A 17,918-nucleotide genomic window follows, 5' to 3' on the forward strand; every position below is an offset into this window, starting at 1 on the left:
GAATGGCTGGGTGTGGGGGGATAACAGGGTGTCCAGGATCGGGGACCCCAGGAGCAGTCCCCGGAGAACTGACACAGGTCAGGCTGATGAACGTGGGGAGAGAATCTGCCACTGAACCCTGCTGTGCCTCCACCCTCCCCACTCCTGCAGTACCCCCTAAAGAACCTGGGGAGCCAGGGCTCTGCAGAGGCGTTTAGAACCTCTAGGAGTCTCAATAATGTAGCCAGCATCTGGGCTTCTCATAACTGGGTCTTTTGGGGTCTACCCCCTTCCCCATGATGAGCGGGAAGGGAAAATGGGGGAAAGCCAGCTTCCCCCTCCCACCAGCCCTCCTTCAGCCACAGGGCTCAGCTGTCATGCAGGGCTGAGAGGGGGCTCCGGGGTCTCTCCATCCCCCACTCTTCCCCCCCACTCCTGGCAGTCAGAGGGTGGTGCCTGGCCCTTCCAAGGACTGGCAGGTGTTCATTCTGCCCCTCCTAGCGGCTGGACGGCCGTGGATGCCACGCTGGAACTGGAGGTGTGGTGGCCCTGGGCAGCAGAGAGGACCTTGGCTCCCTGAACCCCACAGTGTCTGGAGGAAGGGGTTCCTCCCCGAGTCCCCCTCTTTTCCAGTATTCCTTTGTATCAAGTCCTCTTTAAAAGCTACCCCCCACTAGAAACCCCGCCCGTCTGTGTACGGTCCAGCTCTGCCGGGCGCCCAGGTCCCAGCGGGGGTCCCGAGTCGGTGCGGCCCCCCACCCAGAGAACTGCCGGATTTCCCACTCCTCTTCCAGAGGGAAGCAGCCCGGTCAGTGTGAGCGCTGCTTCCCCTGGACCCACCGCATCTGGTTCTGTCCCGGGAAAGCGCATTCCGCCTGTGACATGTCTTGGGCCTGCTCAAGGTCTCACCAGGGGCCTGTGCCTCCTGTTTCACTCTGCGCGTCCTGTCAGCCGGCAGCAGGCTCCTTCCTGATTGGCACCAGCCAGTACAGCTGCGGTCTCTGGGCCCCGACGGGGACAATGCCGCTGCTCTCCTCGCCGATGGGCATGGTCTTCGGTGTCAGCCAATCGGTCTGTCCGTGCTCTCCACCACCTGCAGGTGCTCTTAGCGGGTTCACGGGGCCTCCTCACCGCAGGCTCCTCAATCACAAACCTGACCTAAGACTGTCCTCCTTGCTGGGAGGATTAACTCAGGGGGCAGCAAGTGCCCAGGCTTCTCCCGGGCAGGAAGCGGACCATCAGCAGGAGAGGGTCCCGGCACTGCTCCCCTCGGCTCCTGGTGCTGGACCAGCTGACGTCCACACCTCGTGGAGCGGCCCGGAGAGGGCGATTCTAAGACCCTCTACCGCTCTGCGGGCCCGTCTGCTCTGTGGACAGGACCACCGTCCACGGACCACGAACCACGGACCACGGTCCAAGCCCAGGGCTGCAGAGGAGCGCAGGGGCCCCCCGTGGTGGGCACTAGCTGCCGGTTTGAATCCTGCCTCTGCCACTCCTTGTCCCTCTGAGCTTGCTGCTTCCCCCAAAGCCTCGAAGTCTTATCTGTGAAAGTGGACAGTGACAGTGTGTAGCCGAGACCCGCGAGTGCAGAATGAAGGACCCGAGGCACCTCAGTGCGTCAGCAGAGTCCGACGTGGTGACAAGCCCCCCGCAAACCAGGATTACTTACAGCCTCTCAGGGCCCCTCTGAGCAGGCTCTCGGTGAGCTGTGAATGGCTAGTTCAAAATAACAGCTTACTGCCCGGGCAGGTTTAGCTCAGCGGTTAGAGCGTCGGCCTGCCGACCAGAGAGTCCGGGGTTCGGTTCCCGCTAAGGGCACGTACCTGGGTTGCGGCTTGTCCCCGGCCCTGGTCAGGTCATGTGGGAGGCAGCCAGTCGATGTCTCTATCACATCGATGTTTCTCTCTCTCTCTCCCTCCCTCCCTCTCACTCTATCTGATGATAAATAGAAAAATATCCTCGGGTGAGGAATAAAAACAAAAATCAAACAAACAAAATAATAATAAAAGCTTATTATCATTTGAACAAAACAGCAGGGAGGGAACATGGTCCCGGCTGGGATGACACCAGGGCGGGGAGGCTGCCTGTGCCCGAGGAGACTGCGGTCGCGCACACACAGAGAAGGTTCTGCTCCACGGTCAGCCGCTTGCCGGGGGGCTATTGTGTGACCTGATTAAATGGTGGGAAGTGAAAGGACTCTCGCAAAGTGGAGAGGAGACTCCATCAAGAGCAGTCACGTATGTTAAAACGACAGACCTCACTAATGTGGCTTTCATTAGGAAATCATAGGAATTTAATTTGCTGTGGCGGCCTGTGCTCTCCTCAGGACCACGAGGACAAGCCAGAGCCGGGTTTCAGAGACCTGCGTTTGCACGAGACTTGTCTCCACCGCTAGCCAGTGTGCAGGGCTGGTTACCCAACCTCCCCAGGTCTTGTGTTCATTAATTCTTTTGTCTCCTTTATTGATTTTAGAGAGAGAGATAGAAACATTGATGAGAGAACGATTGGCCGCCTCCTGCATGCCCCCCACTGGGGATCAGGGCCACAACCTGGGCATGTGTCCTGACCGGGAATTGAATCAGTGACCTCTTAGTGCATGGGTCAACACACAACCACTGAGCCGCTCCAGCCAAGCTGTTCATTAATTTTTTTAAATTTTATTTTATTTTTTTATCCTCACCCAAGGACATTTTTGCATTTATTTTCTGATAGAGCGGGAGGGAGAGAGGGGGAAGAGAGAGAAACATCGATGTGAGACAGACACATCAGCTGCTTGCCACCCACACGACCCCAACCAGGGCCAGGGACAAACCGCAATCGAGGTACATGCCCTTAGTGGGAACCGAACCCCGGACTCCCCGGTCTGCAGGCCAACACTCAACCACTGAGCCACACCAGCTGGGCTGTTATTGACCACCCTGTTCCAAGGACGCGAGGCAGCACGTGGAGACACATGCAGAGTTGAGCATCATCCAGTGAATGCCGCAGGAGTCCCGAGGCTATTGCTTACAGACGCTACAGCGACTTGGGGGTTCTTCTTCCCACTTGGTTCGTTGAGGCTCTGCATGCCTGAATGGGCGGTAGCAAGTGGAGATCCTCGTCAGGGAGCACACACTTCTGCAGCATCCACCAGAACCTGTTCGAGAATCTCTCTAACAGTCATAAAGGCATCCATGGGAATGGGACCACCACCTTCAAGACGAGGAAGCTGACACCCCAACAGAAGCCAGGGCTCTCAGTGCACGATCAGCGTGGACACGGTCAAAGAGGTGGTGAAACACTCCTTCGGCGGAACGGAAGAGACCACAGCTGAAAACACAGATGCTTTATTTCTGAACTCAAAGGCATCTGAGCAAAGCCCTCCTTTTGGGGGGGTGGTTTCTTTGTGTCCAGTCTAGACAGAATGGGGATCATTTCATGCCCAAACGCTGTGTCCTTAGCCTTGTGGGGCACCGGCGATGAGGGAAGAGGATGCCGAGTGCCGTGTCCCAGAGATGCACCCAGTACTCAGGTGCTCTGTAGCGTGTCCACGCCCCACGACTCGCGTTCTCTGTGACAGGTGTTGAAGGCCGTTTGGGGAACTGTCCAGAGGACGAGGTTAAACAGGACCTTGGTGGAGCGCTCGTGATGGCTACGTCCTCGAGGAGGCATCCGGAAACGTATCCTGCAGGAGAAAAGGCACACAGAAAACAGCCGCAACCTGAGCACAACTGGGGAGCAGCGCGAGCTTGGTGAACAGCCCTGCGGTGGGTCGGCCTGTCGTTAGAGAGCAGCTGGGGCCTGGGCAGCTGCCTGAGGACAACTCCCTGCTGTGGACAATGTGTGGGTCCCCCGCCCCCCCAAGTTCACGGGTTGAAATCTGCTAGTACACACAGACCCGAGAAAGATCCCTGGACTGAAAATCTACCTCTGTCAACAGGGCAGGGAAAGGCAGAAGAAAAGAACTGGGTACCCGTTCTGGTAATTGATGGGGTTTATTCGGGGAAACTTACCTGCAAGGCACACCTTGGGCAGCTGCAAGATGGAGTGGCTATCTGCACCTCCCGGGAGCCAGAGAATAGGGGCAAAGGGGGGGGCGAGAGTCCCCGAGTGCTAGTAGGTGGAGGCCACCAGTTACGGGAAATTACTTGATGTGTTTGACCAGGTCAGAACAATGGCCTGTTCCGGAACCAGGACCTCGTGGGAGGCAGGGGAGGGGTACTGCTTTGTATCAGAACAAACACGGCTTATGATCAGATAATCTTCAAGGGGGACTTGCAAGAGCAGTCTTCCCTGGTTCTGGCCCTGGTTCAGCTCACGGGTCAGACAGCAGTTATGTCAAGAAACAGTGTCTGCTCCCCCAAATCCTAACCCCCAAAGTAAGGTGGGAGGGGGTGGTTAGGAGGTGGGGCCTTTGGAAGGCGATTTGGTCTGAGGGTGACGACCCCCTGGATGGGATCCCTGCCTGTATTATCAGGGTTCTCTAGAGAAACAGCCAATAGGAGATACACAGTATCTGAGACTTGTTACAGGGATGGGCCTTGCAGTGACAAAGTCCCCAGATCTCCTCTCTGCCGGCCGGAGTCCCAGAAAAGCAGGGGTATAATTCAGTCTGAGTCCAGAGGCCTGAGCAGGGGTGGTTGGCTCATGTAAGACTTGGAGTCCAAAGGCCCGGTCGGAACCGGGAGCTCCGATGTCTGGGGCAGGAGAAGATGGACATCCCAGCTCAAGGGGAGAGGGTTCACCCTTCCTTCACCCTTTTGTTCCAGTCGAACCCTCAACAGATTGGATGACGCCGGCCCACACGGGTGAGGACTTGATCTCTTTGTTTAGTCTACCGAATTAAATGCTAATGTCTTCCAGAAACACCCTCATAACCACACCCAGAAATGTTTCACCAGCTACCTGGGCACCCCATGGCCCAGTGGAGTTGACACAGAAGAGGAACTATCACAGAGCCCTTGGAAGAGGAGACAGGAGAGAGCTTGCTCCCTCTCTCTGCTCCGGGCCACGTGAGGACACGAGAAGACAGCGGCCGGGGAGAGGGTCCTCATCAGACAGATCGGCCAGCACCCTGACCAGTGTTTGTTCAAGCCACCCAGCGCTTGGTGATTCGGCACAGCAGCCGAGCTAAGACGCTCCCTGAAGGGGTCTCCTGCCGCCTGGTAGTCAAGGTCCTCGGGCACTCCCCTCCTCCTGCCCCCCGCCCCCCACCCCTCGTCTTCACCGGCCGCTCAGAGTTGAGGTCCAATGCGGCTCCACCGGGGTGTTCCTGACGCCTACCGCCCTCTCACTCTGCTGACGAGACCCCGATTTTGTTCAGCGCCCTTATGTTCCAGGTAGTTGATTGGTTTAAGCCAGCGTTTTTTAAACTACAGGGCACAATTCATCGCGAGGTTATGAAATCAATTTCCTGTGGCATGAATAACATTTAAAATATAAACAGAAAACGTGAAGACATCACAGTAAAGGTAGGTGTCGCCTTCAGTCACGTATGTGCGGGCACACTGGGCTGCAACTGTCCTTCCAACACTTCAAGCGTCTGGGCCAATCGGGGTTTCAGCTCCGCCTCCCAGCCCTCCGCTTGCCGTCAACACCAAGAAGGAAAATCCAAGGTGTGAACACACACGTCACTAACGGGGAAATATCTAACACATCTGTTAAAAGCGCACTCACACTCGTAAGACTAGGTCCCCATTCTGAAACACCTGTAGGGTTGGCAGGCATCGGGCAGGCATCGGGGCAGGGCGGGTGAGCGCGGGGGCCGAGGCCGCTCTCCTGCCCCTTCCTTCCCCTCCCCCTCTCGGAATGTGCCTTCCACAGTGACTCTGGCCCTGAGCGACCCCCAGCCTCGGGGAATCATTTCAGAAGAGCCGCGGGGGAGGGGGGGGGCGCTTGTCACCAGGATCCATCCCCAGTGAGACAAGGAGAGAACCGACGTCCTGCTGCGCGGTGTCGCACGGAGGGGTCCAGTCCAGGCTGAGGCCAGTTCTGTCTGCACTGCCTGTGCAGGTGCAGCTGCTCCTGCCACTGCTTCGTCCGTCCCCGGTGAAGACAGAGACAGCGCCAGGTCAGCCTGGGGCGTCTGGCACTCCCTGGCGTGACTCCAGGCTGCCTGGGCGGCCCCTCACCGGTGTCCCTCCTGTCGAGCAATATGCTAACTGCTCCAGCCCCGGGACTTGAATCCCCAGACCTTTGCTCTCCGCGCCTTACGGCCCTCACACTGCAGACCGCCCCGCCCCATGCCCCAGCACCTCGAACTGCTGCTGGTCAGACACACCCTGCTCACTCTCGCCTGGGCAGCTGTGAACTTGCTGGTGACTCACCAGGCTCCTTCTCAGCTCACACCACCTCCGAGAGGCCTCCCCGACCATCCCGTTTCAAGAAGGCATCATGCTACCTCGTTCTCGGCGGCTCCCACGTCCATTAGCTGGTTCTCCCCTGGAATCCACGCTTCCAAAGGGAAGGGCCCTGCTGGTCTGCTGGGCCCAGCTCCGAGAACAGCCGCCGTGCCCCAAAGCGGGAAGGAGCCCTCACCAAGGGCGCTGGTGCTGCCGCCCACTTAGTGGACTGTGGCCCTGTCCCACTTCCTCGACTCCGTTTGGTGACAGAGTGCTGGAGCATCATGCGGTGTCCTGCCCCGGCGCTCCGTGCCTCGGCGTGCCTGGGCTGGAAGGTTCCACGGCTGCAGGACCCCTGGGAGCCTGGTGCTGAACCCTGTTCTGCTCTATCCAGCTGCCTGGCTTTGAGCAAATGACATCAGTCAAACGCAGCGTTTAAAGTAAATGTACATGCCAAGGAATGTTGGCCCCAAATTCCACTTTTGTCTCTCCGATGTTCACCTTGGGAGAGCAGGAGATGATTTTGGCCACATAATTCTCAGGTCCAGATCCTAGTGATGGTGCTGGGCCAGCGGTGCTCAAACTCGAACATGTGTGGGAATCCGCTGGAGGGCTGGGAAGACAGCGGTCAGGCCCCACTCCCAGCGTTTCTGACTCAGCAGGTCTGGGCGGGGGCCAAGACTCTGCGTCTCTAACAGGTTCCCGGGTGGCAGGATGCTGCTGGCCCAGAGACCACACGTTGAGGACCACTGGTCTAGGCTCTGAGGCACCAGGCGATGTAGGTCAACGAAAGGGTTAGTAATGTTTTAAAGGGTAAAGGTAAAAGTTTGCAAAAGGTGGAAATTGTGTTGCTTGCATGACATTTGCTCAGCCTTTTGTTGAGTACGGATAAGGATTATCTGGATCATCTGCAAGGCAACGGATAACCCAGCAGATGCTGGAGGAGACACCAGACCAGTCCTACTGCAAAGTGGACAGTGGGCCAAAGTACATCAGCAGGAACTGCCGGAAGGTAAAAGCAGGGTATATAACTGACACCCCAACCCTGATTCGAGGCTGAATTCTTCTCGGCTCAGCCCGCCTGCACCCAGGCGCAGGCAATAAAGCCATTTCACTGTACATTGACCTCGTGTTGTGGACGTGATCTCCCGCCGGCTCCGACCTTTCAGTCAACACTAGTGCTTGAGCAATTCATAAACTGGCTTCAGGGGCATTCTTACCCGCCCCTCCCCCACCCCTGAGAAGTGGTTATTACATCCCATTCACAGATGAGCAGACGGAGGTTTGCTGTACCACACAGAGCAAGTGCAGGCTCCAACACTGCTGGCCCGGCCTGCACGCCTCGTTTGAGCCCAGGGTTCCTGGTAAGGACGACAAGCTCGCCAGGATCTAGCCCCTGCCTTCTCCTCCAGTTTCCCCGGAATAAAGCTGTTCCTTCTCGTGTCTCTGCATGATGGTTGCTTGGCACTAACTAGGCACTTGGACACGTACATTGAGCGGAGAAGCCCTGTGCTGCAGCCGAACCGGGCTCTTCCTCCCTCGTTCATGTCTGGCTTGCCCTTCCTTTCCCTTCTCATCCATTTACTTCCTAGTTTTCTTTTTTTTCCCATTTATCATCAGAGTGGGAGGGAGGGAGGGAGGGAGGGAGAGAGGGAGAGAGAGAAACAGCAAAGTGAGAGAGACGCATCGACTGGTTGCCTCCCACACGACCCCCACCAGGGCTGGGGATGAACTGCAACAGAGGTGCGTGCCCTTGACCAGAACTGAATCCGAGACTCTCTGGTTTGCAGGCCGATGCTCTAACTGCCGAGCCAACCCGGCCAGGGCTCTTATTCCTTTTTTTGAAGGCAGCCCAAGTGCACATCCTCCACAATGTTCATTCATCCAATAGATACTGGCTGCCTCCACGTGCCAGGAAAGGTACCAGACGCCAGTGGCGAACGTGGTGGAATCGGTGCGAATTAGATGCTCCTCCACAACCAGGACCTACGTTTATGGTAGAGCTTATCCCATGGGCTGTAATCGCCTGGTTTGAGGTCAGTTCCCCCAGCAGACTACAGACATACTTTGTGAGCAGAGAATATAGCTTATTCATTTTTTTCTTTTCTCTAATTTTTATTATTTTTGTTACAGAGGTTTCTCCTCCCCCCCCCCCCCGACCCCCTTCCTCCCCTAGCGTTGTTGTCTATGTCCATTGGTTATGCATACGTGCATATAAGTTCTTGGGTTCATCTCATCTCTCACCCCTGCCCCCTACTCTGAGGTTTGTCACTCTGAACTGTACTCCTTTCTATGTCTCTGGGTCTATTTCGTTCATCAGCCCGCCTTGAGAACATAGCTTACTCATTTCAGTGGTTTGCACAGCGACTGCAAATTACTATTTGAGAAATGAAGCCCAAGAAGTTATTGATGCATTTTTGTCATATTTCACTTGTCTTGTTTACCCTGACTTTATAGCTATTTCTGACTTTCCCCAGTATTTATTTTTATGTACATATCTAAAATGAAATGAGGATATGGCTACTGAAAATAACTGCAGTTTCAAAAATATCAACCCATTTTGCAGGTGATTCACCCTCTTCAAGAGTTTATTCATTCTGCCCTGGCCGGTTTGGCTCAGCGGTTAGAGCGTCAGCCTGCGGTCCAGAGAGACCCGGGTTCGGTTCCCGCTAAGGGCACGTACTTCGGTTGCAGTTTGTCCCCGGCCCTGGTTGGTCGTGCGGGTGGCAGCCACTCGATGTGTCCCTTCACGTCGATGTTTCTCTCTCTCCCTTCCTCTCTCTCCCTCCCACTCTATCTGTACAAAAAATGGAAAAATGTCCTTGGGTGAGGATTAAAAAAAAAAAAAAAAAAAAAGAGTTTATGCATTCTGGCCCTGGCCGGTTTGGCTCAGCGGTTGGAGCACCGGCCTGTGGACCAGAGAGTCCTGGGTTCAGTTCCTGCTAGGGGCACGTACCAAAAAAAAAAAAAAAGTTTATGGATTCTGTAATTCTTCAACTATTACCTTAAAAAGGTGCCAAGTTGCCCTGGCCAGTTGGGCTCAGCAGTTAGAGCGTTGACCTTTGGACCAGAGTCGTGGGTTTGATTCCCGGCCAAGGGCACCGTATCTCAGCTGCAGGTTCGATCCCCATCCCTGGTTGGGTCATGTAGGAGGCAACCAATTGATGTGTCTCTTATCACATGAATGTCCCCCCCCCCCCCATGGAAAAATATCCTCGGGTGAAGATTTAAAAAAAAAAAGGCACCAAATGTACTTTCAAGAGCCTCCTTAGCTTCCTCACCTTCCCAGAAGAAAGTTCTGAGTGAGAAGCAAACTACACTGTGCAGATGCCTACCCTTCTTTTCCGTTCCTTTCGATGTCGGCTTCAGATACGACTCGACTCCGCCAGGCCGTCGTGCCTCCCCTGACTGGCCATGTGCTGACTCTCTTCTTACTGAAATCCAGAACAGCCAAGCCGAGCTGGCCAGCACTGCGGAACCTTCACAAACTCTCCGGGTGACGCCCTTCAAGCGCCGATTTCCTCAACTTCCCCTCTCGGTCCACATCCCTCCTTCACCAGGGCAGACACATGGGCCATCCTCCCCGTCTCAGGCGCGGACTCCGCAGAGCCAGGACGCAGGGGCACTGTCAGCGTCACCTGCAGGGCACCATTGTCTCAAACTGGCCCCAGATGACATTGTTGCTGCTCTTTGGACAGGTTAACTCCTTTTCCTTCCACTTGTGTGCTGGTAGGCTACACACACCTGCTCTGCTACTGTGCACAGGCCTGTCCTGAGAGATGAGGGGCAAGGCACAGCTACCTGGTAGACTTACGATCAAATAGGATTTGGCACTTAGAAGCAAGCTTAATGTTCAGTTCGAGGTGGCCCTGGGTGCTGGGAGGCTGGTCGCTGAGGAAGTGGGACAGTAATCTTTATCTTTTCCCCTGAAAACAACCAATAGTAAAAGTGAATCCAGGCGTATCTTCAGGAGCACGTGTTTTAGAGTCAGGTCTAACACTGTGCTCATTTTCTGTCAAGGTCTCTAAACCGGCCCTTTCAGATTCCCTGGTGCGTGGATGGGGCTGCAGTAGACCCTGCACATTCAGTGGCTTAGAAACAAAGGCCTTAACTGCTCTCTCGTCGCAGGCAAAGCTGAATGTGGAAGGCTCTACAGAGGCCTTTGGGGAGCCAGTTTCTTGCCTGCATGGCTGGGCAAAGGCCCTTCTTCTCTGGGTTCCAGCTCGGGGGGAGAGAAAGTGAAGGGGACCCATAACGGCGTGCACCTCTCCAAGGTCCATCCCTTGGTGAGGACCAGTCACCTGGCCACATGGAACAGCAAGACAGAACGTCGTCCTCGGCTAGACAGCCTGGGGCCAGCTACAGCTCTTATGTTTGTATGGACAACTAGCGTCTCTAGAAAAGAGCATTTTCTTATTTCTTTGTACTTTATAGAAGCACTTGAAACCACGATAAAATTATCTTATTTCAAATAAGCAAATTCAATAGGAAAAACAAATCAGATTTACATAAAAATAGTAAAGAACTAGATTTATTTCAGGACTGAAATAAGCCGAGATCACTCGGTCATTAGCTGTATCTCCAGCACATGAGCTCGCTGATGTTTGCTATGGGTCTCCCCAAGGACAGCGTGACTTTGTCCACTGCCCACCCCAGCATGCAAAATAGTTCCTGACACTGTTCAAGTGTAAATAAAGCTGAGACATATCAAAATGTAGCGATTTAATTATTGCGTGAATGTGAGCCCTCTCTCCGAGTCTCCGAGAAGGCAGATGTCTGAGGATCTGGGTATTTCGAGTTCTTCCGTGGACACGTGTAGAGCACGAAGTCTCCGTGTCAGCCAATACAAAGTCCCGAGAAAACAGTGACCAGCTCCTGAATGACCCTTCGTGTTTACACCCCAACTCCAAAGGACAGCCTGGAAGAGTCTGACCACGATGTGCCTGAGATTATTTCTAAAACCAAAGGACTGTGTTGAACTCGACTCCCAGATGTGAAAAGCATATTGTGTGACATTCAAAACATCTGTAAAATGCAGGTATCTTCATCTGCTGACAGACAGTAAATGGCCCAGCCCTTTTTTTTTTTTTTTACGAAAGAATCAGTTTGTCACCATTAAGACCAAAAGAATAATTCAAATTAGATAGTCCTGTCACTTGTAAATTAGAAATAAATTCTTACAGAATGGAACATTCACCCCACCAAATATAACAGCAAACATCAAAATAAATTCATTGACCTTTTTTAAAAAGATTACAAAATTGAATTTATTGAGTTTCACACATGATGCACTTATAAAATTAGGACTGACTGCCATCTGGACAGAAGAAATGAACATGGTTCGAACTCCCGGCACGGTCTGCAGAGGGATGAAACCCTGCGAATCAACAGCTGGCAACGGTGACTCAGGTTGGACTGAAGATATGCCCGCAGCACATTCTTGCTCTGAATGGGGCTGTGTTTGGCAAAGTTTCCCCAAAACTACTCCTAGTCACCATGGACACTGTTCCTTTTGGTGGAGAAGCTGAAAAACAAAATTCTACAATGGGGCTTCATGAAAACACACACAGAACGACGATGGTCTCCCACAAGCTTCGGTCCAGTTTCCTCTTAGCTCCGTGCACGTTAATCTTCAGATCTCTTCAGTTAGCGTACACACATTCACGTCTGCGTGTCCAGCGAAAGGCCACGCATCCCAGCTAGCTCTGTTTCACCCAGGAAACAGGCACACCCCTGAACTTTACCTCCGCACAGTACGTGGCGGAAACGTAGTAGCGCCCCGCTTCCCACGGGAGCGTCCCAGGGGAGAACCGTTAGTGACGCCTGGGCACTGCGAAACTGGAGGCTGAAACATTTTTATGACGACGCAGGAAGGCCTCTCGAGGTCACGTGCTGGAAACAGCCTGTCCTGTGGCGCAGCCGCAGACTACTACGTGGGCAGAAACGGAATCCTGACCTCACACAAAACCAAAAAGCACCTGGACAGAAACACCTGCCAGCGCCCGACCGCCACCCACACGCCCGGCTGACGTGCCCCTCCCCAGCGAAGGCGGGGACAGTCACAGCTCCTCGCAGACACCCCGCCGAACACAGGGGGCGCGGGCACACCCTCACACCCAAACAGACCGGTGCACTTCACAGCCCAGGCAAGACGGAGCTGCTCACCCTACTTACTTCAAAACTGTCACTTAAAAACTCAGTTATGGTCGACACCAAGTTTTGTACAATTCTTCAGCCTATTCAACACCAAAGCCTTTTAACTGTAACCACTGATGAAGCAATTAGTTTTAAAGCAAAACCAGTCGACTATACATTAAAATGACCACTGCTCTTTTTCGGTATGAAAAGTTCCTTTTTGTAAGGTAATTTGTCTCATCCACTGCAATTAAACAATACATGGCTCACATTCTGCTTTAAAGAATAAACTGAAAACTTATAAAACATTTTCTCAGGAATGCATAACCTTCATTAGTGAGTATTTTTTAAATAGATGAACTGGCTTAGGGCTTCTGTTTCCTATAAAATGCTACTATTCATCATGTCTTATTTAAGGTAGCCTTTTATTCTGATTAATTCAGATACATCTTCAAGGATGATTCTGTGGTGAGAATGATCTTGACTTGAATTCAATTACTATTTTTAAATGCTTTGGCAGAAGGAGCAGAGCGTGGAAACGGTCTGTGGACCTAGTGGGAGACACGGCAGGTAAGTCACGGTGGAGACCCCAGCTTCCCGGGCACACGCCCTTGCACTGCAGACCCGAGGCCAACCCGCCGCCTGGAAGCACGGACGGACAGAGCGGAGGTGGTTCTGAGGTTGTTGCCGTCGGGCAGGAAGCAGCTGCGGCCTCCCGGAGCAGGAGGAACTACCTGAAGTCAGGGCTGGGGGTCACTGCTGTCCCGTGACCTGATCGTGACCAGACCACGTTACTGGAAGAAAGAGATTACAATTTGCTTTCCGTTAATAATTTAAGTTTTTAAATAAATATTTAAGTGCCGCATTTCGCATCTGTCCGCCCTGGGGGCAGAACGTGGCTGCCCAGGGCTCGCGTCCAGCACGCGGGGCTGCAGGACTCAGTCGATCCGGTTTCCACAAATTGTGAACCTGTCTATGTCCAACAAGTCTTTCTTCGAGGACCTGTGCTTCAGTTCTGAGTTCTCCTGGGGCATGTCCTTCTCATCACCATCTGGAGTTGTCAGAAACTGATCGGAATTGCTTGTCACAAGTAATGGTGTGACGTTTTCCTTTTGATGGCTAGGCTGGCTGGTGACTGCGGCAGACAGGTTTTCTTCTGTGGGAAAACAGATCCTTTACTTAGAATAGGACTTTCTCCACACTACAATAAAGATGAGCTTACCAACAGTGGTACTGAAAAAGCATAAAGGATAACCAAACAGCACGTTGTGAAAGCAGCCATCATTTTTAGTGCAACTCAAAGGCCATGCTATTTGCTAACCCAGAATTTTATAGAGGGGCTGCCATCTTTTGCTTCTTTTAAAACACGATGAACACCAAGCTGTCTTGAGAGTCGGTCCCACCGTGTGTCCTTTAATGGGCCTGAGCTGCCTGACTCGCAATGCTCTCTGCCTGAATGCTCTCTGGCCTCTGCTCTCCTGACCCCGACGGCTACACAGACAACTCACCGGAGTGGCTCCTTGCACACAGCCCTGGACCCGGCAGCCCTGACCTGCGATCTGTGCCTGAGGGCTCATCCCCTCATTGGTTGGGAGGCTCCTTAAGGCAAGACTAACGCTCATTTCTAATGAGCTGAAGGAGCCTAGCGTAACAGGGCACTTACGCCCCACCATGAATCATCAAGTTAGTTGAAGCAAATGCAATCCCATGACTAACAGTACTTACATGCTTTTTATAAAAAAAAAGTTACTTCAAGTGATGCTACCACTTTTCACCCCACTCCATACTAGCTGCCTGCGATGCACTCGCCATGGCCTCTGGCCAGCTCACGTCTCATCTCCCTCTACCTGGCTTCACCCGGCCTTTTTCTTCTTCTCACCCATCAAGATTTAGTTTGGGCCTCACCACCTCCAGGAAAGAACCCCTTCCTGTCCCCTCCCCAGCATCAGTCCAGCCCGGCCACCCTGGCCTTTGATGTCCCTCCACATGCCAAGGCCTCTGCCCGACAGAAGCGGAGTCTCCCCGGGCTGGGCAGTGTCCACGTGCCCCAAGCCTGCTCCGCTTTCTCTGCAGCACCGACCTGCTACCGCCTGGCAGTGCGCTTGCCTTCTCCCCTCTGCCTGGCACTCTGGGTGAGCTCTGCTTCTCCTCCCACCGTGGACCCCGAGTAACAGGTGCTCGCCCATCACCTACTGAACCACCAATGAACGTACAAACTCAGAGCCCGCATGAGGTGTGTCTGTGATGAGGTCTAAACAGAAACATTAACAGTAACAGCTAAGCAAAGTGAACTTAAACCTCGAAAGCTCTGCTCAACGTTGACAGAGTAGTGATTTCTTTTACCCGGGAGAGTGCAGGCAAACAGCTCTCCTGAAGATGATGCAGAGCAGTGATGACAAGAACCCGGCTTACCTTGGGAGGGTTTGCATTTGCTCTGTGATTTACTGGGCGGTTTGCTGGGAGTGCTGGTGGGTGGAGGGTTAAACAACTTCTCTTCCATTTTGGCTTCCTTCACATATTGGCATGATTTTCCCAACAGCACAATGCTATTCAGTACTTTCAGAGATATCAACCTAAATCCAGAAAGAGACAAACGACCACTGTTGGAATTCATCTCAATCACTGCAAATGCCACCCACTACCATGGTGAACAGAGAACCCAGGAGTCAGAGGGCCTGAGTCTGAGAAATTCCCACACTGAGATCCTAAAGCAAAACCCGGGTTTCCTGAGACTTCTTTATCATGGGAAATCTATAATAATTTCCTTACTTCTCTCTGTAAGAAGAAACCATACCATTCAAAAGTTATACCTTCTAACTATTTAACATTTACTTTTTTCCTATTATCACTTAGAAATTTTATCTTCCAAATTATTTAACATTTGTTGTCTTATTAAAAACAAATACACAGTAGTAAATGCAGATGAACAAAACTATACACAAAGTGGCTCCTAACTCCTCACTGGAGCCCTAATCCCTGACCTCCGCCGCTGCACCACCTGTCAGCAGTGCTGATGCGAATCCATGGATTTGTCCTTTCCTGTTCAGAATGGGCTGGCGGGGCAGGAGGGGCTGGGGGCTGCAGTCAGAACACACACCCTGGGCCCAGTGTTGGGGTTTGCGCCCCGACTGCACTACGAACGCTGTGTGGCCCGAGCTGCCCCACCCGTCGACCCAGAGGACATGACTTTGGTCAGGGCCCACAGTAGTGCCAGGCACAGCACTGTCAGCCGCTCTTGTCATGACCACTGCTTTACATAAACAATATATGAGGAATATTTTTCCCTATCAGTTAATGCTTCTCAGGGACATTATTTTAATGGCCTTACCGTGCTGTATGGGTTATCATATAACAAAGCCCTTAGTTTCATAATATTTAGATTATTTTGAATATTTTTATTCTACTAAAAAGTTTCTGATTAAGAAAATTTATTTTAAATCTATATTTCCTTAAAATAAATTTCTAGACAGCTATGATTATAGAAGTCAGATTTCTAGACCAAAGGTACATAACATTTTCAGGTATCTGACACAAATCTGGCAAAAAGTTCTGACCAAAAAAACCAAAACCCTTCCCACCGGAACCTTGGACGGCAGCACCAAGGCCCTCACCGCTGTCTGCAGAGTGGGGAGCGGCTGCTGCTGACGTCCGGGATGACCCTGGCACTGGGGGCGGGGCTGGCAGGAGGTCCCTGTGGCCTCTACAACGGGAGGAACACACACCCACCCCGCAGGCCTCACACAGCCCCCGGCCCTGCTGCGAACACACCTCCCAGTCGGCCCCACCGGGCTCGGAGTCCTCACTCACCTTCCTGCTCCCTCGGCACTGCCTCGGCTGTCCGACAGGATTCCGGACCTGCTACATCCAAACCAGAACTCCTTCCAGCCCTAACCCTCCAAATCACAACAAAACTAACCCCAGGGACCTACATGCGCACAGGCTTCCCCATCACAGTGAGTGGCAATTCCACTGCCCTACATGCTCGGCTCCACACTGGCACACACCTGCTTCTCGCTCCCTCGTGCCGCACGTCCCATCGGTTCATCTGCGAGTCCTGTCCAGCTCCACTTTCAAAATATACCCCTAGCTAACAAATTCTCACCAGTCCAATTCCGGTCGCCACCTGCCCCGCAAGGACAGGAACGACTCCGGACCCAGACGGCCTTTTGCTCCTCCTCTCGCCACTGCAGTCCACCGTGCACAGCAGCCCGCGGGCCCGGCAAGAAGCCACGGGGACCCAGCTCTCTTCTGCGCAGAGACCCCCACTCTCCGTCCCAGAGTGCAGCCCGGGCCCTTCTCAGGCTGCAGGTCCCGTCCTGCGCTCCCCGCTGCAGTGCTCCAGCTGCTCCTCACATCAGGCTAGTCCTGTGCCTCTCTGAGCCTGCTCCGCTCTCGGGCATCTGCGCGGCTTTCCCCGTGCTCCATGCATGTCCGCACCGAAGCAGCAGCTCAGAGAGGCCCGCTGCTGCTCCCTCCAGGGCCGCCGGCTCCCTCTCCGCCCGACACTACCATGTTTCCTCCTGATGCTTGCTACCAACGCTCCCTTTATACGATTTGTCTTTCTGGTTGTTGCCCACTTTCCCACTGGAACTTCAGGGACATGAAGGCGGGTACTGTGTTTTCTCGGTGGGTCCCGAGACCAGGGCTGGGAGCAGCCTGGCACGGAGCAGGTAGGCCTGTGAGGGCAGGGCCGCCCCCACAGCTCAGGGAGAATGGTCTGCAGGGAGGGAATGGCGGTGGGGGAGAAGCACAGCGTTGGGTCAGGAGGCCCAACTGAGTTCTGACTGTCCGTGCTGAGGGAGATTCCCGGGCTTGCGGGGCTGAGGAGCAGACAGGTGGCTTTGAGGACGTTTCTGGAGGCGGAGGATAATCTGGGCATCGCCCTCAAGCAAGGAGAATGAAAATAAGTCAAAAGAACGGAACGGCCAGAGAGCAGATGTGACTAGCTGGATGACAGAGGGGGCGACGTGGTGAGATGTTGAGGGAGGTGCCCGGGGAGGGGTGGGGGAGGCTGTGAACTGCACAGAGGTCTCTGGCGGAGCACAGGCGCCTGGACGTGTCTGTCACCAGGCGCGAGGATGGCGGCACTGTGACATCCCGGGGAGCAAGGCGCCAGGCCCGCACTCCGGGCAGTGTGAGAGTGTGCAGCAGAAAGGATCTTGCATTTTTTAATGCCAAATGATGGAAGCGTTACCTTACCCTAGTAAGCAACTATGTGTCCAGTGAGCTGGAGAACAGTGAATCACCCTTGCTTCGCTATCACTGAAGTCAGCCACATGGCCTGGACAGCACGGGAGGGGCTGGGAAGCACATTCCTGACTCATGGCGCTCCAGGGACAATGACGAGTGACTGGTCCCGTGCTCCTGTGGCAGGAGCTTCTGAGTGCTTGCGTGTGCCAGGCACCAGGCAGAGAGCCATGCAGGAAACTAGGAGCCCCACCGATGTCTCTGGAAAGCAGACCTCAGGCAGGGGAGGATCCCGAG

The 17,918-nt window shown here is 53.6% G+C and overlaps 1 protein-coding gene across 13 annotated transcripts in view; it reads right to left on the reverse strand.

Annotated features, from left to right (window-relative positions):
• Window positions 1-11,581: 11,581 nt before the first annotated feature.
• The window catches only part of TAPT1 (transmembrane anterior posterior transformation 1), a 57,256-nt gene continuing 50,919 nt past the window's right edge, over window positions 11,582-17,918 (reverse strand). For all 13 annotated transcript variants that reach the window (XM_036247533.1, XM_036247580.1, XM_036247552.1 and 10 more), the window contains 2 exons: window positions 14,847-15,007; window positions 11,582-13,590 (listed from right to left, as the gene is read on the reverse strand). In XM_036247533.1, the coding sequence (XP_036103426.1) occupies window positions 13,373-13,590; window positions 14,847-15,007 (379 nt within the window). In that variant the 3' untranslated portion in view covers window positions 11,582-13,372. The remainder of the gene's footprint in view (window positions 13,591-14,846; window positions 15,008-17,918) is intronic.

Source organism: Molossus molossus, unplaced genomic scaffold, assembly GCF_014108415.1.
Source record: "Molossus molossus isolate mMolMol1 unplaced genomic scaffold, mMolMol1.p scaffold_m16_p_1, whole genome shotgun sequence".
In the NCBI taxonomy this organism is placed as follows: domain Eukaryota; kingdom Metazoa; phylum Chordata; class Mammalia; order Chiroptera; family Molossidae; genus Molossus; species Molossus molossus.